At 35.6% G+C, this 25,686-nt stretch overlaps 1 protein-coding gene across 12 annotated transcripts in view; it reads right to left on the minus strand.

Annotated features, from left to right (window-relative positions):
* Positions 1 to 25,686, minus strand: part of MGA (MAX dimerization protein MGA) — a 172,877-nt gene that overhangs the window by 43,310 nt on the left and 103,881 nt on the right. For 9 of the 12 annotated variants that reach the window (XM_037834252.1, XM_037834251.1, XM_037834260.1 and 6 more), the window contains exons 3-9: positions 22,328 to 23,276; positions 21,483 to 21,561; positions 21,259 to 21,357; positions 8,104 to 8,235; positions 7,762 to 7,866; positions 5,906 to 6,567; positions 4,384 to 4,732 (exon numbers count right to left, since the gene is read on the minus strand). In XM_037834252.1, coding sequence (XP_037690180.1) covers positions 4,384 to 4,732; positions 5,906 to 6,567; positions 7,762 to 7,866; positions 8,104 to 8,235; positions 21,259 to 21,357; positions 21,483 to 21,561; positions 22,328 to 23,276 — 2,375 coding nt within the window. The remainder of the gene's footprint in view (positions 1 to 4,383; positions 4,733 to 5,905; positions 6,568 to 7,761; positions 7,867 to 8,103; positions 8,236 to 21,258; positions 21,358 to 21,482; positions 21,562 to 22,327; positions 23,277 to 25,686) is intronic. The other 3 variants (XM_037834254.1, XM_037834259.1, XM_037834256.1) reach the window with 1 other exon arrangement.

Raw genomic sequence — 25,686 nt, forward strand, 5'->3', positions numbered from 1 at the left:
CAAAGTAGGTTGTTGGAATTTGGATTGGGATTGCATTGAATCTGTAGATGAGTTTGGGTAGAATTGACATCTTAATGACATTTAGCATTCCTATCCATGAACATGGAATATTTTTCCATCTTTTAAGGTCCCCTTCTATTTCTTTTAGTAGAGTTATGTAGTTTTCTTTGTATAGGTCTTTTACATCTTTGGTTAAGTTTATTCCTAGGTACTTGATTTTTTTAGTTGCTATTGAAAATGGTATCTTTTTCTTGAGTGTCTCTTCAGTTTGTTCATTTCTAGCATATAGAAACATTACTGACTTATGTGCATTAATCTTGTATCCCGCTACTTTGCTAAATTTATTAGCTCTAGTAGCTGTATCGTCGATTTCTCAGGGTTTTCCAGATATAAGATCATATCATCTGCAAACAATGACAGTTTTACTTCTTTTCCAATTTGGATGCCTTTTATTTCTCTGTCTTGCCGGATTGCCCTGGCTAGCACTTCCAGCACAATGGAAACCAGCACAAATTTTACTGAACTTCTCTTTATATTATTCATTAACCCATAGGTATATGTCTTATGTCTCCAACAAAACTCTAATTGGGCTAAGAAAGCAGAAGTGTCACATTTTATCCGTTCTCTTGGTACTGTCCATAGCAGCTAAGCGAAGTACCTTTCCACATCACTATTTTTCTTGACAGACCAAAGGGTAAACAGGTGATAAGAAAAAGTCCAAAAGGGAATACAATAAGGACATAGGATTACAATTTCAGAAATCACATCCTATGTAGTAGAAAAAACATGGGGACTTGCAAGTCAGCAAGACTTGGATTCAAATATACCTACTGCCCACTTAAAAACTATGTGACCTTAGGGAACAAGTTACTTAAACTCTCTCAGCACTCAGCTCATTTGTACAAAGAGAATAAAGTCTAACCACTCATACAAGGTTGCAAGATTATATGATATAACCCTCACAGAGTGATATGCATAAAGTGTCAAAAATGGTAGTGTCCTTCCTGTTCCCACTAATAGATTAATGGGCCATTAATGGCAGGAAAATTTTAAGCCTATTACAATCACAGAAAAGATGCATTATTAACTGCCTAGATTTTATACGTTGAGAACCCTTTTAATTTCTATATTAAATGCATAATGAACAAAAAATTTAAATGGCACAAAAGGATATAAAAATGAAAAGCAAGTTCACCATACCCAGTGTCGCAGTACAAACAAGTGACTACGTTTAACCATTAGTGTTTAGTTCTGGTAGTTACCTCAATAATTCTAAATAAAATGCTTACACCTCAATTTCATGATTTAACAATAACTAAGGTCTCAATGTGATGAAATATACAGAAATTAGCATCCTAAACTTTCCTCTACCTTTCAACTTTTGCCAATTACAGCCTTACTTCCACATTGTCATGGTTTATATTACTGATTTGTGTTCTATAATTATATTTAAGTCTTCACTACTTTGCATGAAAACCAAAAATCTTTCAACTTGCTTGTAACATGTTTATGAAACGATCGTTGCAGAATCAGTTGGTGTGACTGACCTGTTTGAAGATGGAATGTAATTTTATATCACTTAATTTGTTGCAATTGTCCACATAAAATGGCTTCTCTTTTCTCATCCTATTACTAATTGGTCATAATTATACCAAAATTTGTATCTATTCATAGTTAGACCATAACTTTTCTGTACAGAGGTTTGCCTTCCTAGTGTTCTTAATTGTTTTTTACTTTCTTACTGATGAGGGAGGCATGTATCTTCTACACAATCATGAATATCATCCAGGTTCTTAATCATACCATTTCTTAAAATAAATCTAGTTATCTTCTTAAAAATATTCTTTTCAGTATCTTTTTTTTGATTTTTTGTTTCTGTAGATGGGTTCCTTTCTATTCAACTGTCATCTGAGTTTTCCCCCTTCTTGGGCTAGGTCTACCCTTTACTGGGTTATAACTCCTGCTTCACGAATTCTTTTTTCATTTCTGGAACACAATCTCAAAAAATTCACCGAGAGTTTGTAAGAGAGCCGCTTCCTATATCATTGCGTATTTCAGTTTGTCTTTATTTTATGCACACACTGTATTTCTAGCTTAGCCACCTATACACTTTGAAGTTGAAAAAATCATCTGACCCCTACCACAACTCAATTTTGTAAACAATAATTCAAACGTTCAATGATCCAGTGTAACTGATGATCTCTTTGACATCAGATTAATTCTAAATCCTTCTTAAGCAAAGTAGTTTCTCTTTAAAAGCAGTTCAGGATATCTTCTGCATTTTAATGTTCTTATATGTTAGAAGGATGTGCCTAGACTGGGGTGTTCTTAAAATTATTATTGCCTGATATGAGTGGGCTCTTTTAATCTAAAACTGCATGTCTTTAAACTCTGGAATATATCCTTTCATCATTTCTGTATTTTCTTCCTCTCATTTTCTCTGTTCTTTCTTTCTTCAACTCCTCTAAATCATCCATAACCTATTTTTTTCTCATTTTCCTCCTATCTTTTAGCAAAACATACTAAGAGATTTGCTCAACTTCTTCCAGTCTTATTCTGATTTCATTTTTGGTCTCAGTAATACTTTTTCCTCCAAGAACTCTTTCTTATTTCTTCTCCTTTTAAACAGCAGTCATAACAAAATTATCTCCCTTCCTCTCCTCACCCTTCCCAAACAGTACAAGAAAACTGATGGCTCCTATACAGGAAACAGCAGACCATGTTTTTTTATACTGGACTATACCACTGAGAAATATAGTGAATACTTTGGTAATGGCTGCCTTCTGAAGTATAACGCTGGTCAAATATAAAACAGATAGGGTAAAGACACTAATACAGAAAGCAAAGCAATGAAACCTAACAGAAACACAATACTCCTGCTTAGGTAACTTTTACATTTTATTCTTGTTACTTTGAAATGGAAATGTGTGTTGCTTCAAGTGAAAGACAGGAGTAAACTCAGTAAGGAGATCTAACTAAACTAATAATTCTACATTATATTTTATATTAAACTTCAAAACATTATTTATATAACAATCATTTAGATATATGAAGACAATACCTCACTTAAGCACTAAAATAGTAATTAGAATAACCTAGCAGTGGTAACAAAACAAACAGGAGAGATCAGAAACAGATCTAAGCAATATATCATAATTTACTACAACATAGGTGACATTTTAAACCTGTAGGGAAAGTACATATTCTTCAATAAGTGATGGTACAACTGGCTAGCCATTTGGGGGAAAACCGGTTCCCTGATACAAATCGCAGAAATAAACTCCAGATATAGTAACAATTTAAATTTTTAAAGCTCGTAAAACAATAGGACTAGAAGAAAGTCTAACTAAGTATCTTTATAATATTGGACGTAGAGAAAGGCTTTCTAAGCAAGACTCCAAAGACAAAAAAAACAAAAAAACAAAAAAACCCTAAAGGAAGAGACATCATATTTTGACCATCTTGGCTTTTTCTTTTTTTTTTCGTGGGGTGGGGGGGTTAGAGGGCGGGTGGCATGAGAAGGAGAACCTGACAAAAATTAAAAGAGAAACTATAATAGCATTACCAGAAATGAGGAGGGAAAAAAAAAAAGAAGAAAAAGACAAATTATAAAGTTACAACCTGGAAAAAATAAAGCTTCTGCAAAACTACAGGAAAAAATTACAACCACTCCAATAAAAGGAACTCAAAACGGCAATTTACAGAAGACAGTTTATAACAAATTGTCAATATACATCAATGAAGATATTAATCATCTCTGACTAAAATGACTGCATGGCAAGCAATACCAAATGCAAATATAAGCTGCCCCAAAATGGAATTAATCCCCTGATAAACAAGAGGAAAGAAATTCTTTTCAATTATATGGCAAAATCATATTCAATATATTTGAACAAAATACAAAGATATAATAGAAAGAAAAAAAATCAGGAATGAAATAATATGTAATTTGGGCCTACATCTTTTTTTAACAAAAAGAAAATATAAGTTTTTCAAAGGAGTACATAATGCTCAGCTATGCCTCTAAAATTCCAAGAACATGGTGCATGGCTCAAATCATGACTAAAAGGTCTTGCTGCAAACTTCTCCTTTGGTAAAATATGACAGATTATACTGATCAACCGTGTATACTTTCTAAGGAACATCCGGGAAAAAAACAAAACCAAATTAAAAAGAATTAAAAAAACAAAAACAAAAACCCCAAAACAGAGAAGATGCAACTTCAAAGTTTCATTCTTTAAGTCCAAATAAGAGAATAATTCAAATCTAGCACAAAAAAATATATTCTCACAGAAAAATTCAATTTAAAGCAGGTATTAACATTTCAAAATAAGCACAGTTTTCCAAAACAAGGCCACATTCATTTTAACCGTCAATACTTACTGTATTCCAGTTTCTTCCTCTTCTTTTTCTCTTTTAATTGTTCTTCCTCCTCCCTGAATCCCTCTTCTCCTTCCTCCCTTGGCTTCTCTTCCAAAGTATCATAAAATACTGGATCTCGATGAGCACTCTTCCTCTGGAAATGTTTAGTTTTGGATCCCCCTTTAACAAGTACAACTTTTCTTTTCAGACAAGTGCAGCCAAACATGCAGTCTGGTCGACGGCAGTGAGCAGGCTGGCGCTTCTCCAAAGCTAGACTGGAACATACACAACCCAGTCGACAGAAATCATTGTTGCATGGAGGAGCTCGTTTCCTTATGATTGTGTGGATGGGTTTAGTTTTGAGAGATGCCTAAAGTCAAAGTAGAAAATTTTAATTCCACTAAATTGCCCAAATCATCCCCCAACATCACCAGCAAATTATAGTCATATATTTACTCTGCCTGTTATGCTTTCTTCTCTGACTCTTGAGTATTCTGAGTACTAACAGCACAAAACTAACAGATTTCAAAGCACAGAAATTGAATGTAGCCAGGAGTCTGAACAATCTTCCATTGTAATGCATGGCACTGACAAACCAGAGAATAAATATTCTCATTAATTATCTGCCAAAATATCAACAAGGATGGATTTATTCTCAATAGAAACTGTACATAATGCTCTAGAGCAGGGGCTGACAAACTAAGGCCAACAGGCCAAATCCATACTGCTTTGTAAATAAAAGCTTCACTAGAACACAGCCAGGTACATTCATTTACATACTGTCTATGGCACTACAATAGCAGAGTAGAGTGGCTGAACAAGAGATTATAGGACACTTGAAGCCTAAAATATCTACTATCTGCCCCTTTACAGAAAAAGTCTGCCAACCTATGCTCTACAGTAACTAATAAAAAGGGAAACATATAACATATGCGCAAAAATCTTTAGGAATGACTAACAATAAAGAACCCATCTTGAACTTAGTCCAAATATCTGATGATGTTCAGCCTCAGAATTTTTTGATAGAATTAAAAAATTGAAGGTAAGGTATAGAAATTCATGATAAAAAAATGGCCAACATGTTGTGTCATTTGACATGTACCCAGAGCCTGCCAAGATGGGTCTATCAGTAGTAAATAAAAAATTCTATAACAGAAAGCTTTTTTCTCTGTAGGTTTGTAACTTTTTAGATATTCTGGGGTTTTGTACCTTTTAAGCCAAATTTTCAAAGCTGTTTTAAAAAGATTAGCAAATGTACTTCTCCACATGCTGGAGAATGAAATTAGACTTGCAGAATGGCCAGCTGCCTTGATACATTATTCAAGGGCACAATTGTACTGTCTCCCTCTGCTGGCAGAAAGGATCTACAACCTGCATGTCTAGTTGGTAAAGAACAAATGGAGACTACATCTCCTTAGTTTGTAAATTAAATGCTGAACGCTACCTAATCCTCCTGCCAAAAAGCTCTATCCTCACTTCCCCTCACTAACATCACTCTTTCAAGCCAGCACTAATATGCTTCCCAAAGACAATGGATACTTACTTGAGCAGTAAGCAGAGTTGTTAAGGATACATCTGCTCGCTCTTCAGTGATATAGGTCCTTGGTTTTCCTTCCCAAAGTGCACAGTCCTCCAGGTCCATAAGCTTCACCTGAGATTTAGACAAACCTGGAGGGCGAGTTCCCTGAAGCTGTTGCTGCTGCTGCTGGTGTGCCTGCCGCAAACTAATCTGTTTTGGAAATACATTTTCATCTAATGTTGGCACAACAAAGTTATTCACCTGATTTTCTGAAATGGTGCTTGAAGAATTCTTGGTAACCTTATCTCCTGGAACCATATGAGAGTGTTTCTGCTTTGGTGAAACAGGATATGGTAAAATTGACTTATAAGATGATTTAGTTCGGCCACTGAAAGTTGCCTGTTTGTTTTGAGTCTTCGCCTTTTGAGAGGCAGACGATATAGAATGAGGCTTCAAAGTATAAGAGGTAGAAGGAGAAATGACAGATTGCTTCTTCAGTACACTATCAAGTGTTCGTACATAGCTGGTACTCTTGGTGGGAAGCTGGTATACCACAGGAGATGCAGGAGCATTGGAAGAAAAACCCACGCTTCTTTCCATTAGCTTGCCTTCATTTTCCAAGTATTCATCTAGCTTGTCGCTACAGAAGGCAGAACGGTTTTTCAGTGAACTTTCTGAATTGCCACCTATAAATAGAGACACAAATGCATAAAGAAATCTAGGACAGATCTCTAGAAAAACACACCTGGAGCACTGAATTATAAACTACACTGTCCCTCCTGAGGAGGCAAAAATAAAAAATCAAGCAAAGAGATTGAGTCTCAGATGTTAATTATATTAAAATCCATTCTCTAAGACATTTAACTCTTAAATTATATCTTACCCTAAAATTATCAAGTAACATCCTTATAAAGCACTATTTGCTAAGTGCTAACAACAGTAATTAATGTAAGACAAGAGTTTTCCATTTATGATCTAACTAAAGAGACAAGACATAAATAAAAACTAAGCAAAAAATACACTTTAATCACAACAAAATGCCAAGGGATTATTTAAGAGACTGAAGTACCTGGAATCTGATACAAAATGCTAGGAAAGAAATACACAAAAACAGAACTATAAAATTTAGTTTTAAAGAACAAAAAACAAGTTAAACAGAGAGACAAGCATTACATTTTAACAAAATGTACAAAGATTCAAAGGTGAGAAAAACTATTTTGGAAAAATGGTAAATTTATCTGAGTGTAAACTACAAACAAGTACAATGGGAAACAAAAAGCACTAAGGAGACCAACTGGCACACAGTCAAAATGCTAGCATTAGAAGTTTACTTTGATGACTATCAGGAATCATCTTACACTTCTGAAGATTAATATTCAAAAATAATGCTTGAGAATGATGCTTTCTTTGTTAAGTATGGGGATAACAGAGAGGTAAATGCAATCAAAAAGGCTGCAGAACTATAGTTCATACTACAATTATAATAATATTCTTTCATCAATTGTAACAAGGTACCACACACATACAAAGTATTAAAAGATTGAACTCTGTGTGTGAGGGAAGGAATGAGAACTGTGTATTTCCTACATGATTCTTCTATAAACTTACAACTCCTCTAATTAAAAAAAAAATTTTTTTTTTTTTAAACAAAAGGCTGCAGAGATTATTTAAGCCTGACATGCCTAGGCACTGAACCAGGATTACGGCTATGAGAAAAAGAGGAACGGACAAAAATCAGCGGGACAACTTATTTTTAGTTCACTTTAAAGCATGCAGAGAAGGGATAAAGAAGAAAAAAACAAAGCAAAACAGACATTAGTTTTAACAAAAAGCTTTAGTTACATATGTCAGGCATATTTAGAATTTAAAAAACCGATTACCGTCATTCCTTGACACAGAAGCACTATGAAACTTTCCCCTCCATCCTTTGATCTTCGTGAAGTCATTGGTCTTCCCCGTCCTAGAAACAAAGGGAAATCCAGCATCTATAAAGAAAATAAAAAAGAGATGACTAAAATTCTAGCAAGCCAATATTTTATATTTAAGACTTCACCTAAAATTTATAAATCATTTAAGACTATACCAATACATAAAATACCATGACCTCAGAATATCTAAAATATATCTAACAAAAGCAGCTTTTTATTTATATCACAAATAACCTCAACTCTAATTTTAATTAAAAAAAATAGTGTTTGACTTTACAAATGCTATACACTCACCAGGAGAGGCAGGGTTAGCTCCTGTAAGGTTCCAGAAAGGAAAGCTAGTGGCTGGAGCCAAAGGTAGCTGTACTCCCAAGTACTGAAGATCAATGCTCACTGTTGGATCCACTGAATTCAATTTTAAGCCCACTATAAGAAAAAAGGATCACAAATTATCTTTCTTTTTTAACTTGTGGGGGGAGCACAGATTTAATAGAGACAAAAAAAAAAATACAGAGAGCAAAAGTGAGATAAAAATAAACAGCAGACAGACTTTAAGATGGCCCCCACGGTTCCTGCCTCCTGGGTACATTTGTGTAATCCACTCCCCACCTTGAGTGTGGGTGGGACTGGGACTTGTTTCTAACCAATGGAATGTGACAAAAAGGATGTGTGTTATACACATGTGATAACATAAGAGTGTAGTATACATCTTGCAAGAGCTTCAAGGAGAGGAATTCTGCCAACAACCCAAGGGAAACTGGAAGCACTGCCTTCCCCAGGCAAGCCCCTGATGAGAAACCAGGCCTGGCCAACATCTTGATTGCAGTATTGTGAGATCCTAAGCAGAGATTCTGGCTAATCCACGCCCAGACTCCTGACCCACAGAAATCATGACACAGTCAGTGTATTGTTTTAAGCTGCTAAATTTGTGGTAATGTGATAAACAGCAATAGATAACCAAAACATAAATGCAGCAGAATTCAGACATTTTGTGCTCTAACCCTTTTTGGTCTGGAGACTTTTTAAGGCCTTTAAAACAAACTTGCCAGAGGATGTGGTTCTGGCCTGATTATGACTACTGATTCTCTTGCTATTGTTAATGGCAGTTAACAGTTAATTGAGCCTATAAATATTATGACTTCTTTATTTATAGATTAAGAGGCAATCTTTTGAAAATGTATGTAACTTAAATTTTAACAAAACTGAGGCCAAAAGGAGTTCAAAGTATTTACTATCATAGCAATAACAACTAAAAGTCATAGGTACAGGTTTCCAATAAAAAGTCCACATAGTGCTATTTCCCTAAAAGGCAAAGATAACAGGTAGTTTATGAGTCACAAACTCTTACGCTAATATATGTATCCTCCACAAACAGTTCATTGGAACAAAAGATAGCTATTCTGGTTTTGGTTTGCAATTCTAGTTATTTAAAAAAATTTGCATGCTGTCATTAAAACTAATGTCAATAAAATAGAGCATTCTTTCTTCATGTTCAGAAAATAAGATTCTGAATCAAAACAGCTGGTTTCTAATATTGTCTCTACTATTTCTTAATTTTGTGATGGGGTTAAACTTCTCTTAAGCTTGCGGTTCCTCATCAGGAAAACAGTGAATATCAATCCACCACCTTGGCTGTATGTTTGAAGAATTTACTGCCTCTTCTCTGTGAAATACGCTGTAATTCAGACAGTGATAGAGAGATAAAAGACATTTCCCAGATGTCAAAAAGCTTTAGTGTTATGTTTGCCTGACTTAGTAGTTACAGTAGGGTAAATGAGACCTTTGAGAGGTAAACAAAAAGGAAGCACCCCAGAAGAGCCCAAGGGAATCTGGTAGAACTTTACCGTGGGTGTAACTCTAAGTGAGAATAAATAGAAATTAACTAGGAAAGGGGAGAGGGAGCTAAGAGTGGAACTAGAATGCAAGAAGCTACTGCAGAAATCCAAGTAAGAAATGAATCCTATACAAAAGATCAAATGAGATACTGTAGTGCTATGAGAAGAGAAAAATACTACATTATTATTAATGACCAAAAACTGCCAGAACAGTTACTATAGAGAAAGGTAAAACGAATGAAATTCTTCAAACTGTACCCATTAGGAAGATAGGTAAAATATATTAAACTAAGAGATTGTTTTTCCTACCTATTTTCTTGTCTGTATTTACAGTTATCCCTTTCACATCATGGGAATTGGGGGTGCAACACACCCGCAATCCGGAAAATTCATGTACAATTTTTTGGCCCTCCCTTCATACCAGAGAAGTAGTCTTTATCAGGGTTTTCTTCAATAGTCTCTATGATTCTCTCCATTTAGTAGCGTATATAGTGTTCCTTAAATGTCCGTACTACCCCCAGATCAAGAAACTGAATGAGAGACGTTGTGTTAGGTGGCATGTAGACAACTTCAACACTTCATGGGGTTCTGGATGGCTGGGGGCATTGTCCAGAAGCAGGTAACACCTTAAAGGGTAATCCCCTGCTGGCAAGATATTTTCTAACCTCTGGCACAAAACGCTGATGGAACCAGTCAAGGAAAAGGGCTTTGGTTGTCCATGCTTTCTTACTGAACATCAAAAAGATAGGCAGCTGGTTCTTGTCCTTTTGTTTCAAAGCTCGATGGTTAGCAGCTTTATATGTATCAGGGCTGTCTTTGTTATGAACCCTATGACACTAGCACAAAAGAGCAAGGTTACCCTATCCCTTGTAGCTTTAAAATCTGGGGCTCACTTATCTTCTTGGCTGATCTACGTCCTCTGATGCATTTTTTTTCCCAACACAGAGCAGTTTCATCAGCACTGAATATCTGTTCTGGTTTGCAGACTTTCTCCTTAGTTTCTTCTTCAGGATTTCAGGAAACTCCCTAGCTGCCTCTTGATTGGCAGATGCCACCTCTATATTGTGTAGGCTAAACCTTTGTTTTAAATTTTCAAACCAACCTCTGCTGGCCTGAAAATCCATAGGGATAACCCTTGAGCTTCAATTTCCTTTAGGGAATCAAATTAGACTTAGCCTTTTCTGTTATGATGCCAGAGTCCACCAGAACGCCTATTTTTGTAACAATCCTGCACCCAAAAGAATGTTGCACTAGATTCTATGCAAAGAGCTATGGATCTCATGGTTTATGCAAATGGTTTATAGCTGGTATACTTTGTGTGTGGTCTGTAGCTTCCACAAACTCCCAAACAATTCCCATTTAAGTTCTTATACCAACCAGCGATATATAGAAACCATGATGGGGAAAGTCGCATTGTGGAAGGGATAACTGTACTTTTGTATCTTGAACTACCCCCAAAAGTGATATACCAAGTCCTAAGAACAACCAAAAAAAGCCATATAAAATGTGGTATATACATACAATGGAATATTATTCAGCATTCAGCCATAAAATGGAATGAAGTTCTGATATATGCGACAACATGGATAAAACCTGAAGACATGTTGTGTGTGAAATAAGTCAAACATAAAAGGACAAACATTGTGTGATCTCACTGATATGAAATAATTAGAATAAGCAACTCAAAAAGTCAGCCTCTAGAATATGGGTTACCAGAGACCAGGATGAGGGAGTAGGGAGTGGGGAATTAATGCTTAAATTGTACAGAGTTCTATTTGAGTTGATTGTAAAGCTTTGGTAACCTCTGGTACAAAACACTGATGGAACCAGTCAAGGAAAAGGGCTTTGGTTGTCCATGCTTTCTTACTGAACATCAAAAAGATAGGCAGCTGGTACTTGTCCTTTTGTTTCAAAGCTCGATGGTTAGCAGCTTTATATGCATCAGGGCTGTCTTGCCCTTGGGAAGACCATTGCTGCAAAGGAGAGGCTAGGCCTCCCTATAATTGTGCCTAAGAGCCTCCTCCTGAATGCTTCTTTGTTGCTCAGATGTGGCCCTCTCTCTCTAGCTAAGCCAACTTGGCAGGTGAAATCACTGCCCTCCACACTAATGTGGGATCAGACACCCAGGGGAGTAAATCTCCCTGGCAACGTAGTAGCACACACTGTGAGTGTAATTAACGGCACTGACTTATATATTTGAATGTGGTTAAAGGAGAAATTTCAGTTGCAACGGAATAAAAATTTTTTTAAAAACCATAGGACTAATACACTAGAGCTCACACTACCTTCACCTCACATCAATTAGAATGGCTGCCATTAAACAAACAGGAAACTACAAATGCTGGAGAGGATGTGGAGAAATTGGAACTCTTATCATTGCTGGTGGGACTGTATAATGGTTCAGCCACTCTGGAAGTCACTCTGGCAGTTCCTTAGAAAACTAGATACAGAGTTACCATTCGATCCAGCGATTGCACTTCTCGGTACATACCTAGAAGATGTGAAAGCAGTGACACAGATATCTGCACGCCAATGTTCATTGCAGCATTATTCACAATTGCCAAGAGATGGAAACAACCCAGATGTCCTTCAACAGATGAGTGGATAAATAAAATGTGGTATATACACAGGATGGAATACTACACAGCAGTAAGAAGGAACAATCTCGTGAAACATATGACAACATGGATGAACCTTGAAGACATAATGCTGAGCGAAATAAGCCAGGCACAAAAAGAGAAATATTATATGCTACCACTAATGTGAACTTTGAAAAATGTAAAACAAATGGTTTATAATGTAGAATGTAGGGGAACTAGTGATAGAGAGGAATTAAGGAAGGGGGAACGATAATCCAATAAGAACAGAAAAGGTATCATGGGTAAAATTAACATTCTGGGAATGTCCAGGAATGACTACAGTCTGTTAATTTCTGATGGGTATAGTAGAAATAAGTTCACAGAAATGTTGCTGTATTAGGTTACTTTCTTGGGGTAGAGTAGGAACATGTTGGAAGTAAAGTAGTTATCTTAAGTTAGTTGTCTTTTTCTTACTCCCTTGTTATGGTCTGTTTGAAATGTTCTTTTAGTGTATATTTTTGTAATTTTTTTTTTATTTTTTTAATTTGTTACACAGTCGATTTAAAAAAAAGTTAATTAAAAAAAAAAACAAGGAAAAATAATATGCAGAGCCCCCTTGAGGAGCTTATGGAGAACGCAGGGGTATTGGGCTGCCCCACCTCGATGGTTGCTAATGTGCTCACAGACACAGGGGACTGGTGGTTTGATGGGCTGAGCCCTCTACCACAGGACTTGCCCTTAGGAAGACCACTGCTGCAAAGGAGAGGCTAGGCCTCCCTATAATTGTGCCTAAGAGCCTCCTCCCGAATGCCTCTTTGTTGCTCAGATGTGGCCCTCACTCTCTAGCTAAGCCAACTTGGCAGGTGAAATCACTGCCCTCCCCACTAATGTGGGATCAGACACCCAGGGGAGTGAATCTCCCTGGCAACGTGGAATATGACTCCCGGGGAGGAATGTAGACCTGGCATCGTGGGATGGAGAACATCTACTTGACCAAAAGGGGGAAGTGAAAGGAAATGAAATAAGTTTCAGTGGCAGAGAGATTCCAAAAGGAGCCAAGAGGTCACTCTGGTGGGCACTCTTACGCACAATATAGACAACCCTTCTTAGGTTCTAATGAATTGAGGTAGCTGGTGGTGGATACCTGAAACTATCAAACTACAACCCGGAACCCACGAATCTTGAAGACAACTGTATAAAAATGCAGCTTATGAGGGGTGACAATGTGATTGGGAAAGCCATATGGACCACACTCCCCTCTATCTAGTTTATGGATGGATGAGTAGAAAAATGGGGGAAGGAAAAAAACAAACAAACAAAGGCACCCACTGTTCTTTTTTACTTTAATTGCCCTTTTTCACTTTAATTATTATTCTTATTATGTGTGTGTGTGTGGTAATGAAGGTGTCAGGGATTGATTTTGGGGATAAATGCACAACTATGTAATGGTACTGTGAACAACTGAATGTACGATTTGTTTGTCATGCATGTATGACTGCATGGTATGTGAACATATCTCATTATAAAATGAATTTTAAAAATGAATTTAAAATGAATTAAAAAAAAAAAAACAAAAAAAACATAGGACTAATACACTAGAGGCTCACACTACCTTTATCCAGTATATGGACAGATGAGTAGAAAAATGGGGACAAAAAGTAAATGAATACAGGGGAGGAGGAGGGGTATGGGATGTTTTGGGTGTTCTTTTTAACTTTTATTTTTATTGTTATTTTTTGGAAAAATGAAAATGTTCAAAAATTGATCATGGTGATCAATGCACAACTATATAATGATACTGTGAACTGACTGCACACTTTGGATGACTGTGTGGTGTATGAATATATCTCAATAAAATTGCATTAAATTTTTTTTAAAAAAAGCATAGGACTGTATACAACACAAAGAACCCTTTTGTAAACAATGGACTATAGTTAACAGTATAATTATAAAAATGTCCTTTCGTGAACTGTGACAAATGTACCACACATTAATGCAAGGTGTAAATAATAGGGTGATATATAGAAGTCTGTATTTTACACATGATTTTTCTGTAAACCCACTTCTCTAATTTAAATATATATGTATACCAAATAAAAGTTTAAATATATATATCAATTTAAAAGCCCTAAAAGTAGAGTCAATGGTACACAAACATTGTTCAAAGTAATTCCCAATTTAGCTCATCTAAACTATCCTGAAATATTTGCCATGCAAGAAAATCCTTCCCCCAACTAACAGATACATGAGACCTAGATTCAGTTAGTTTCTTAGGAATTAGCATAAATAACTTTACCTTGCAGAAAATAAGACAAAAATAATTCATAAAAAGCATATCCTTAGAAGCCTAAAATCCTTTACATAAAAGCTTAAACTAAATTACACCCCTAAGTCCTCACCATATTAGAAACTTCTTAAAGAGACATTATCACATCATTACAAAAAAAAGGACCATAAAGCTAGACCTGAAAAAGAGATCAACTTTTATGCTTCTTGCAAAAGCAGAGTCACCTAAGATAATATATTATGGCAAAAGGCATCTGCTTCCAACTAAACCCACTAAAAAAATACACTATTCAAAAAAACACACTCGAGGAATAAACTTCACCTACATAACTATAAATACAGAAAAAAGCTCAATTAAAAAACACAACATAAAAACAGATAAACATAAGAAAAACTCCAGCTATACATCAACTTAACATTACTTTCAGACTATACTTCTAAACTTAAAAGAAGGCAGAGAGCTCGAAAGATTGTCATTCTTCATAAAGAAGTTTAACATTAAAACAGGAAGATCTTCTGTTGTTCAGATGCGACCTTTCTCTCTAAGCCAACCTGGCAGATGGACTTGCTGCCTTCCCCCACTACGTGGAACATGACTCCAGGGGATGAGCCCGGATCTGGAATCATAGGATTGAGAAAGCCTTCTGGACCAAAAGGGGGATTCCAGAAATGAAACAAAATAAAGTTTCAGTGGCTGAAAGATTTCAAATAGAGTTAAGAAATCATTCTGGAGGTTATTATTATTATTAAAGATATCCCTTCAGTTTTTAGCATATTAGAATAGCTAGTAAGAAATACCTGAAACTGTTGAACTGCAATCCAGGATCCTTGATTCTTGAAGACGACTGCATAGCTATATAGCTTATACACTGCAACCGTGTGATTGTGAAAACCTTGTGGCTCACACTCCCTTTATCCAGTGTATGAACAGATGGGGACAAAAAATAAATCAACAATAAGGGGAGCAGAGGGGTACAGGATGTTTGGGGTGTTCTTTTTATTTTTTTTTTTTTAGTTTTTATTCTTATTTTTTGGAGTAATGAAAATGTTCAAAAACTGTGGTGATGAAGGCACAACTCTATGATGATACTGTGAACAACTGATTGTACACTTTGGATGACTGTATGGTATGTGAAAATACCTCAATAAAATTGCATTTAAAAAACTTAATAGAAAGCTACAGTGGTCAAAATAGCATGGTACTGGCACAAGGCTAGATACATTAACCAACATAATCAAATTGAAAGTTCAGAAATGGACCCTCATATCTACGGCCAAAGATTTTTGACAAGGCTGTGAAGTCCACTCAATTGGGAAAGGTCTCTTCAACAAACAGAGCCAGGAGAACTGGATATCCATATACAAAAGAATGAAGGAGGACCCCTTATCTCACACCATATATAAAAATTAACTCAAAATGGATCAAACACTTAAATAGATAAATTGGGCCTCATCAAAGTTTAAAACTCTTGTGCATCAAAGGACTTTATCATGAATTGAAAATACAACCTACTCAATGGAAGAAAATATTTGGAAACCACATATCTAATAAGGGTTTAATATCCAGAATATATAAAGAACTCCTACAACTCAACAATTTAAAAACAGGCAAAAGACTTGAATAGACATTTCTCCAGAGAGGATATACAAATGCCAAAAAGCACATGAAAAGATGCTCAACATCATTAGCTATTATGGAAATGCAAATCAAAACCACACTGAGATACCATTTCACACCCACTAAAGAGGCTACTATTAAAAACAAAACAAAAATAGAAAATTCTAAGTGTTGGAGAGGCTATGGAGAAATAGGAACACTCATTTTCTGCTAGTGGCAATGTAAAATGCTGCAGCTGCTCTTGAAGACAGTTTGGCAGTTCCTTAGAAAGCTAAGTACAGAATTACCACATTAACTTTGGCAATCCCACTAACAGGTATATTGAAAGCACTACTAGGTAAAATTAAAAGCAGGGACTCAAACCAATACTCGCACTCTGATGTTCATAGCAGCATTATTCAAAATTGCCAAAAGACGTAACCAAATGCCCATCAAGTGACGAATGGATACACAAAATGTGATATAGGCATACAATGAAATATTAATCAGCTGTAAAAGAGAATGAAGTTCTGATTCATGCATCAACATAAACGAACCTTTAAGTTTTCATGTTGTGTGGAGTAAGCCCAACATAAAAGATCAAATATTGTATGATCTCACTGATATGAAATAAGAAGAATAAGAAGACTGGTAAAGCCAGAATCTAGAATGCAGCGTACCAGGGGCTGGGTTGGGGGTGGAGCATAGGGAGTTAATGTTTAAATTGTACAGAATTTCTATTGGGGTTGACTGAAAAGTTTTGTTAATGGATGGTGGTAATGGTAGCACAACACTGTAAACATAATTAACACTGAATTATATGTGTGAATGTGGTTAAAAGAAGAAATTTTCAAGTTTCTATATGTTACTAGAATAAAAATTAAAAGGAAAAAAATAGGGGAAACTGGGTATATGGGAACTCTGTACTATTTTCACAATTTTTCTGTAAATATAATACATAAATGCTATTTTTAATTAATAAAACTGACTTTAAAAAAAAACTGGCAGAGCCCATACTAATATAAATAAACGGCTGAATGTTGGATAGACAAAACTTCCATACAGAATTCCAAGTACTTTCTGTGGAGATACTCAAAGAGGTGGAGCATAATTCCCACTCCTTAAGTATGTGCTATGCTTAGTGACTTCCTTCCAAAGAGTAAAATATGTAAAGGGGCCAAACACAGTAACTTTAACTTTTAGAGAAGAAATTTGATAAACATTACCTTGGCCAGGTATTCAAAACAAATTTCAACAATGCTAAATAATGCTTATAATATGTACCCTTAATATATGACAAGAAGAGCACTTTACCTCAGTGGTCTTCCTCCCAAGAATACATAACTCCAGTCTAAATTGAAAAAAAAAAAATCAGACAAATCCCAACTGAGGGACATTCTACAAAATGCCAAAATACCTGACCAGTATTCCTCAAAACTGTCCATGCCATCAAAAACAAAGAAAGTATAAGAAACTGTCACAGCCAAGAGGAACCTAACATAATATGAATACTAAATGTACTACAGTATTCTGAATGGTACCCTGGAACAGAAAAAGGACATTAGCTAAAAACTAAGGAAATCTGAATAAAGTATAGACTTTAGTTAGTCATAATGTATCAATATTGGTTCATTAATTTTAACAAATATACCACACTAAGGTCAGATGTTAATAATAGGATACTGGGTATAGAGTATAAGAGAACTCTCTGTACTCTGCAATTTTTCTAGAAATATAAAACCATTCAAAAATTTAAAGTTTATTTTAAAAATTAACATAGAATTGACTTGGTAGCAGTGAAGTAGAAAGGTGCTTATAAAAATACCTTCAAAGTTCAAAGACAGATGATAACTTCAGATAAACTGACAGCCTTGGAAAAGAGACCACAGGGGATGTAGTAAAGAAAGTATAGGAAATAGAAAAATAGAATATTGTGAAAGCAAATTTAAAAACTTTATTTTAGCAACAAAACCAACAACACACTTCCCTAGGCTTAATCATCATTTCCTCCACAACTTCAGAGCAAACTCAAAAAGCTCTTCAAGCTTTATTCAGCTCAAAAAGCTTTTTGAGTGTTTATTTTCTAAAGAATAAAGAAACTCTACAGTTATAGAAAGGCAAAGAAATATGACATTATTGAAAATTAACAAATTACTTCAAGCATCATTTCTGGAGAACCTAGAGGAATATCTTGAGAAACCTGAGGTTGGCATCATTCAGCTACTACAAATATTTAGCCAAATTAACTTTTATTCTTTTGAAATTTCAAGGCTACTATTTAAGGGAAGCAAAGGTTGGGAGACAAAAAAATCTGCTAAAATAAAATAAGAGAAAAAATATCCAAAATAGAATTCCACCTCACACCTTATGAAAAGTAAGTACCCCGAGACTTACAGATTTAACATTAAAACATACATACGCAACTATATAAATACTATTAGAATATTTAGTTGAATAAATTTACTTTAGGATCAAGGTAAACCTTACACTGACACCAACTGCACAATCTATAAAGCAGGTGAAAACAGATGACTCACAGACATATTTCGTTTGGCTCACAGTGTTTTTAAAGCTTTGAGTTAGTTGCCCAAAAAACAATTATCATCTACTACCATTAAAAATTCAGAGACTCCAGCTTCTCTTTAAAATGGCAAGATCTGAGAATACTGGGCCCACCTTCCAATATGACAACAATATGCTGAAGTGGCTGCCCCCTTACAAGAGGCACCTGTGTACTCTAGCCCACCAGAGTCCAACTCCAACCCCCAAATTCAGGCTTATTTCACTTTATGTTACCTGCTAGTTTCCATAAGCATTTGACTTTGAACCCCATTCCATTGTCTTACATGGTTATACAGGAAGAAAAAAGAAAGTTAAATCTCAGCCAATGAGAATGCAGGGGTACTGACCTGCCCTACCTCAATGGTTGCTAACATGCCACAGACATAGGGGACTGGTGGTTTGATGGACTGAGCCCTCTACCATGGGATTTGCCCTTGGGAAGACTGTTGCTGCAAAGGAGAGGCTAGGCCTCCCTATAATTGTGCCTAAGAACCTCCTCCCGAATGCCTCTTTGTTGCTCAGATGTGGCCCTCTCTCTCTACCTAAGCCAACTTGAAAGGTGAAATCACTGCCCTCCCCACTACGTGGGATCAGACACCCAGGGGATTGAATCTCCCTGGCAACGTGGAATATGACTCCCGGGGAGGAATGTAGACCTGGCATCGTGGGACGGAGAACATCTTCTTGACCAAAAGGGGGATGTGAAAGGAAATGAAATAAGCTTCAGTGGCAGAGAGATTCCAAAAGGAGCCGAAAGGTCACTCTGGTGGGCACTCTTATGCACAATATAGACAGCCCTTTTTAGGTTCTAATGAATTGGGGTAGCTGGTGGTGGATACCTGAAACTATCAAACTACAACCCAGAACCCATGAATCTTGAATACAATCGTATAAAAATGTGGCTTATGAGGGGGGACAGTAGAATTGGGGGGGGCCCATAGGGATCACACTCCCGTTTGTCTAGTTTGTGGATGGATGAGTAGAAAGGTGGGGGAAGGAAACAGACAGACAAGGGCGCCCGGTATTCTTTTTTACTTTAGTTGCTCTTTTTCACTTTAATTATTACTCTGGTTATTTTTGTGTGTGTGGTAATGAGGGTGTCGGGGACTGATTTTGGTAATGAATGTACAACTATGTAATGGTACTGTGAACAATCAAATGTACGATTTGTTTTGTATGACTGCGTGGTATGTGAATATATCTCAATAAAATGAATTTAAAAAAAAAAAATCGTAGCCAACCAGAAAATGAAGGCAAATAAACCAAAGCAAAAGAACTGGCTGTAAGCACTGAATATATTTAACTCTAGAACTAAGACTAATGCAGGGACTAAGCTGAAAGAACAAATACAAATATACTATTTCTACATTATCAGAGTATATTACAAAAAATCAAAGTGGAAATGGGGAAAAGATGAGAAGTTGGGTAAGTTAACTGACAGCTGAAATCAGAAAATATCACTGAAATAACAAGCAGAAATGAAAGCTGACAATAACAATGGCAAATGTTACCACCAGGATAACTTTAATGTAACTGTTATTGACCATTATAATTCACAGTACTCAGTCCATATCACTTGTTTTGAGACTAGGATTTGCACACTGTAATATCACATTAAATTAAAGCAAAGGGTCTTCAGTATTACTAGTTGATTTAGAAACTGAATGATCACTTTACAAATCCTTGTAAACCTTTTGTTTGACAGCTCTAATACTTAAGACTCTCAGATAAATGACTGACTATAAAATGTAAATAGGCTAGCCCTCTGGAAAAAAAAAAAAAGCTAATTAGGAGTCAACAACCCAATAAACTCTGAGAAGCACATCTAAAATACAAGACCTACGAAACCAAAAATCAAGGGCATGGTCTTCAATCTTCCATCACAGTGCAAACAGTGGAAAATCAGTAGTTAATAAAAGGGTCAGAAGAAGAATAGATTTAATAAATACAAAAAAATAAAAATAAAAAGGATTAAGCAAAATAAACAAGGCCAAGATAATCTATTACAACAAAAAAGAAATAGTAAAAATTTTAAATTAAGCCCCAAGCAATACATTAAATATATAAACTATAAGTTTTAGCCACAATCTGAGAGAGAAAAGTATTCTTCTATTTACAGACCTAAATACATTACTAAGTACTAAGGATAATTAGACTCCCCCCAAAAACAAACAAAAGAAACTAAAAGATAAAAAGATGAGAAATAAGAGGGGAAATACTGGGTTATTAAAAAAAGAACAAAAAAATACCACTTTCTTACCGTGACAAATTTTTTCATGTATATTCTCAAGCTATACAAAAACTAGACAATACCTTCAGAATTGGAAAAGTTCTCTTAGAATAAAGAAGCCCTAGACAGGCTTTATAAGTTACAGGAAAGAATCACAGAAGAAAAAAAAAAGAGAAAAATGCAAGCTGAGAGTGAAGCTGAAAGAAATGAAATCAAGGAGGGGAGAAGAAGGCAGAATCAAGAAAAGGGCAGAAGAAGAAGGGAAGGGGAAGGAAGAAGAGGAGAAAAAGAGGGGCAGAAGAAGGGTAAGGAAGGAAGAAAAAAAAGAAAAAGTAGGCTTGGAAATCTTTTAGTTTTTACCTTCTTGAAGGCCAGGATGTATCACCTGCTTATGCCGCAAGGACTTCAAATCTTCTATCAATTCCTTTTCCAATTGGGAAATTCTTGCTCTGCAACCTGCTGAGAAAACAAACAATAACAAAATAAGCTACTGCACACCACAGAACAGAAAATATTGCAATCTTTCACTCCTACAGCCCAAATAACAGATAGTATTTGTCCTCTTTATACTACTTTTATAATACCTGGATCATTTGTTGCCGATGCCTGAAGACTAGAGGATTCTTCTGTTGTCCCATCAACTGCATGAATGTCTAGAGCTTCCTACATTAAAAAAGTAAAAAAAAAAAAAAACAAAAAAAAACACATACTTCATATCACTTCTAAATGTTTAAATGTAAACCAGGATTTAAAAATAAAAATTAAAGACTAAGAGGAAATACACCATCATGTTTACAAATTGATAACTCCAGCTTCACAGAACAGGCAGTTTTTTCTTTTTCTTACTTTTTGATATTTTATAAATGTTCTACATTAACATAACTTTTAATAATCAGAGGAAAAAAAGAAAGCAAAAAATCTGAATAGTATATTCACCTAACTGGCCTAAAACTATATTTATGCCAATTTGCATAATGATTTCTCACAGCCTATATAAGGATAGCCTATACTTCGCAACAAGGAGGGAGGAATAGATAGAGAGAATTCAACATCGATGTAGCCTATTTAGAAATACAGATGACTAGGCTTTTATAAAAATCTAATAGAAAAATAATCTAGTTAAAGAATTGGAGTAGAATAAACAAAGAAACTATCAATGTGTGAGAGACAGACCCAAAGATAAAATATTTCAGCTAAACACAGAGCAAAACTCATGAACTGATATCTAAGCAGATCTAATTATTTGTCTATTCAAATGAAATATTTATATAGTGCTCATTACTAAACCAAACATTTGAGACAAATACTCCTCCCAACACACACACACTCACAAACAGATGCATACACAAAAACTTGACTCTGTTAGTTATCAGCGAGCATGTAATACAAGAATGAGCCTTAAAAAGAATATTGAAAATGACAATCTTACCTTTGATTCAAAGGAAACAAAAAGAACACCATCCACATCTTCCAGATCAGGCTTCACTTCTGGAAAAGCGCTCCCAAGGCCCACAGGGGTGTTCTTTGTAGAAGTTAAAGACTTTCCTGTATTCTTAGGTGGTCGCCCTGCCTTAGAAAGTTTCAATTTCCGTGGCCTTCCTCTTTTCCCAGGGACATTTGGAGAGGTGCTCTGACTAGCATTCAAAGCCTTTGGGGCTGTTGCAATCTTAAACATAGCTGTTCTCTTTCTGCCCAAGTCCTCTGTTCCCAAAAATGAGTCCCCAGCTGAACTCTTTGAACTTTCAAGTGTTCCTTCTGTGCTAATGTTGTCATATATATCAGGATATTTCCAGTGAGGCTCTTTAAAAAAGGGGTATTTTTCTACTATTCTGAGTTCTGGTGAATGTTTTCTAAGACCATTTTCTGATTCCTTTCCTACACAGAAGCCAGTCCCATTGGAATTTTCAATGTACGTCGGCAAATAGTCTAATTCTGCCAACATGGAAGACTTATCCTTCCGAGATGTGGAAAACACATTATCAGGCAGCTCAGAAATCTTCACTGTGCTTTTGGTGACAGCACAGGGTTCCAGATAGACTACTGGCATCTTTCCACTGTCTAAATTAAACATTTTAGCTTTAGCAACACCTGATGGACTGCTTGGTAGCCATTTAGAAGATGGATGGTCAGCTTCTAGGTTATCAATTTTATTGTGTCTCTTTAGCTGTTTCTCTAGTATGGGATCATCATCACTGTTTGAGTATACATCAGTTTCCTCATCTGTCTCTTCCTGTTTCACAGTGACCCCTTCTGGGCACTCACCAAGTTCATACTCATAATCATCTAGAGGTTCCTCTTTAATGACAACACTGAAGTGTCCATTTGGGTCTAATGGTGAGGCTACTTGCGAACCATCTTCGAAATTGTTGGCAACAAGACTGGAGAGACAGGGAAGGAGGGGGAGAAAAGATAAAGCTACCCATAAATAAGACTAGAGGAAAAAATAAAAAGACATTTTTGGAAATTGACTCATCAGATGTAATGAGCCATTCCTCAAATCTAACAAGATGTCTCAAAAGCAGTTTATCAGCATCACATTTCAACATTTCCTGTCAATTTCCCACAAAAAATATACAAAATAACCTGAAAAGCAAGGTATTAACAAGTGACACTCTTATAATTAAATTAAAAAAAAAAACAAAAAACAAAAAACATAGGGTATCTTGTAATACTTCTTTTCCTAATGGTATTTTTCAAATGAACTCAGTATTGAAAGTCAGATGGCACTGACCCAAAACCAAACTCTAGAACACACAGATTAACAACTGACGATAAAAGCAAACAAATGTCCATCACAATTAAGAATTATAATAAAATGAAGAAGGATCTTTTAAGCTGGCAGCTGATTTTTGTTTTAATTGAGATAAAATTCACCTAAGTCTCAACACTTAAACCATTTATTTTAAAGTATAATTTCAGTGGTTTTTAGTATATTCACAACATTGTTGTCAGGTAATGATTTTTCACCTTTAAAATTAAAAAACTCACTTTCAATGTACAGACTGCACCATTAATGGTTTCAAAGTAAAAGGGTAGAATAGGATAGTTGAATATGATCCAGCGTGTGAGATGCATAAAAAACCATTATCATCTTAGTTCCTCACTTCTTCCAATTAGCCATTGAAGTAGATAAACCGTATTTTGAAAACAAGGTAGAACTAAAGAATGTTAACTATCTAAGACTACACATATGAAGGTACAGCTTGAATTAGAATTCTCAGATACAGATATTCCGAAACTCTGATCTCTTCACCTCTAATTTTTTTCCCCAAAATACCCAAACAAATCAAAATGTTAGCAATATAAAGAAGCAGAATGAGAAGTGGTTTTAAAAATATACATACACAACTACAACAGACACATACTAACAAGTAATATGGAAGGAAACAGGACTGTGGGCAAATTTCTTTTATTCACTTCAAATTCCATCATTGAAATAGCACATATGCAAATAAAAAGTTTGATCTAATCAGTAACTTTTTTAAAGAGCAGAGTAGGCAAGTTTCCATTTCAGGTACAAGTGCAATAGCTTGTTGCAGATCAACTCTCCAATTAGAACTAGAAAAGCTGGGCATCAAAATATATTTTCCCCAAAATATATTTTTTAATCTATTTGAAGGCATCAAAAAGTCAGCAAGACAGTGAGGATCTGAGGGGCCATGAACACCAGCAAAGGCAATTTAATTAACTACCTAACAGGCCAGGCATTTTTACATGCATAACCTTTATAACTGAAGTTATCTTCCTGAAATATTGAACCTACAGTCATGTTTCCTCCCTGTTCAAAAATGAGGGAAAGATGAAGACATTCCCAGATAAACAAAAGCTAAGGGAGTTCATCACCACTAGACCTGCCCTAAAAACAATGCTAAAAGGAGTTCTTCAGACTGAAAGGAAAGGCAATAGAAAGTGGTTTAACGTGGCATAAAAGACAGACAGACCTTGGGTAAAGGTAACCATTTGGGTAATTATAAATGCCAGTACTGTTGGATTTTTGGGTATGTAAATCCACTTTTAGTTTCTGTTGCTACTAATATGCAAAAATGCATAAAAAGTAATGATCAATCTATGGTTTTGGACATACAATGTGTGAAGACAGAACTTGTAACAAGTACAAAAAAGGTGGGGGACAAAGGGGTATAGGAAGTGTATGTGGATGCTACTGAAGTCAAGTTGTTACCAAATCAAACATGACTGTTATATATTTAGGATGCTAAATTTTAGCATCCTTTGTTCCCATGGTAAGTGCAAGGGAAATACATGAAAAACATATCAAGATAGAAATGAGAAGGGACTCCATACAGTACAACACAAAAATCAAATATATATGAAAGCAGACATCATCAAAAGAATTAAGGGACAAAAAAGGTGTACGTCTTAAAAAGACTAAACAGCAAAATGGCAGAAGAAAGCCCTGCATTATCAATAGTGACTTTAAATGCAAATGGATTAAACTTTCCAGTCAAGAGGAAGAGAATGGCAGAGTGGATAAAAGAGTATGATCACATGGATGACTGTATGGTTTGTGAATATATTTCAATAAAACTGAATTAAAAAAAAAAAAAAAAAGAGTATGATCAACCATATGCTGTCTACAAAAGATTCACCTTAAATTCAAAGACATAAGGAGATGGAAAATGAAAGGATGGAAAAAACATACTATGCAAGTGGTAACCAAAAGAGAGCTGGGGTAGCTATACTAATATCAGATAAAATACACTTTAAGTCAAGAACAGTTATAAGGTACAAAGAGGGTCATTAAATACTAATAAAGCGGTCAATTCAAAA

This window comes from Choloepus didactylus, chromosome 4 (assembly GCF_015220235.1).
Source record: "Choloepus didactylus isolate mChoDid1 chromosome 4, mChoDid1.pri, whole genome shotgun sequence".
NCBI classification, from domain to species: domain Eukaryota; kingdom Metazoa; phylum Chordata; class Mammalia; order Pilosa; family Megalonychidae; genus Choloepus; species Choloepus didactylus.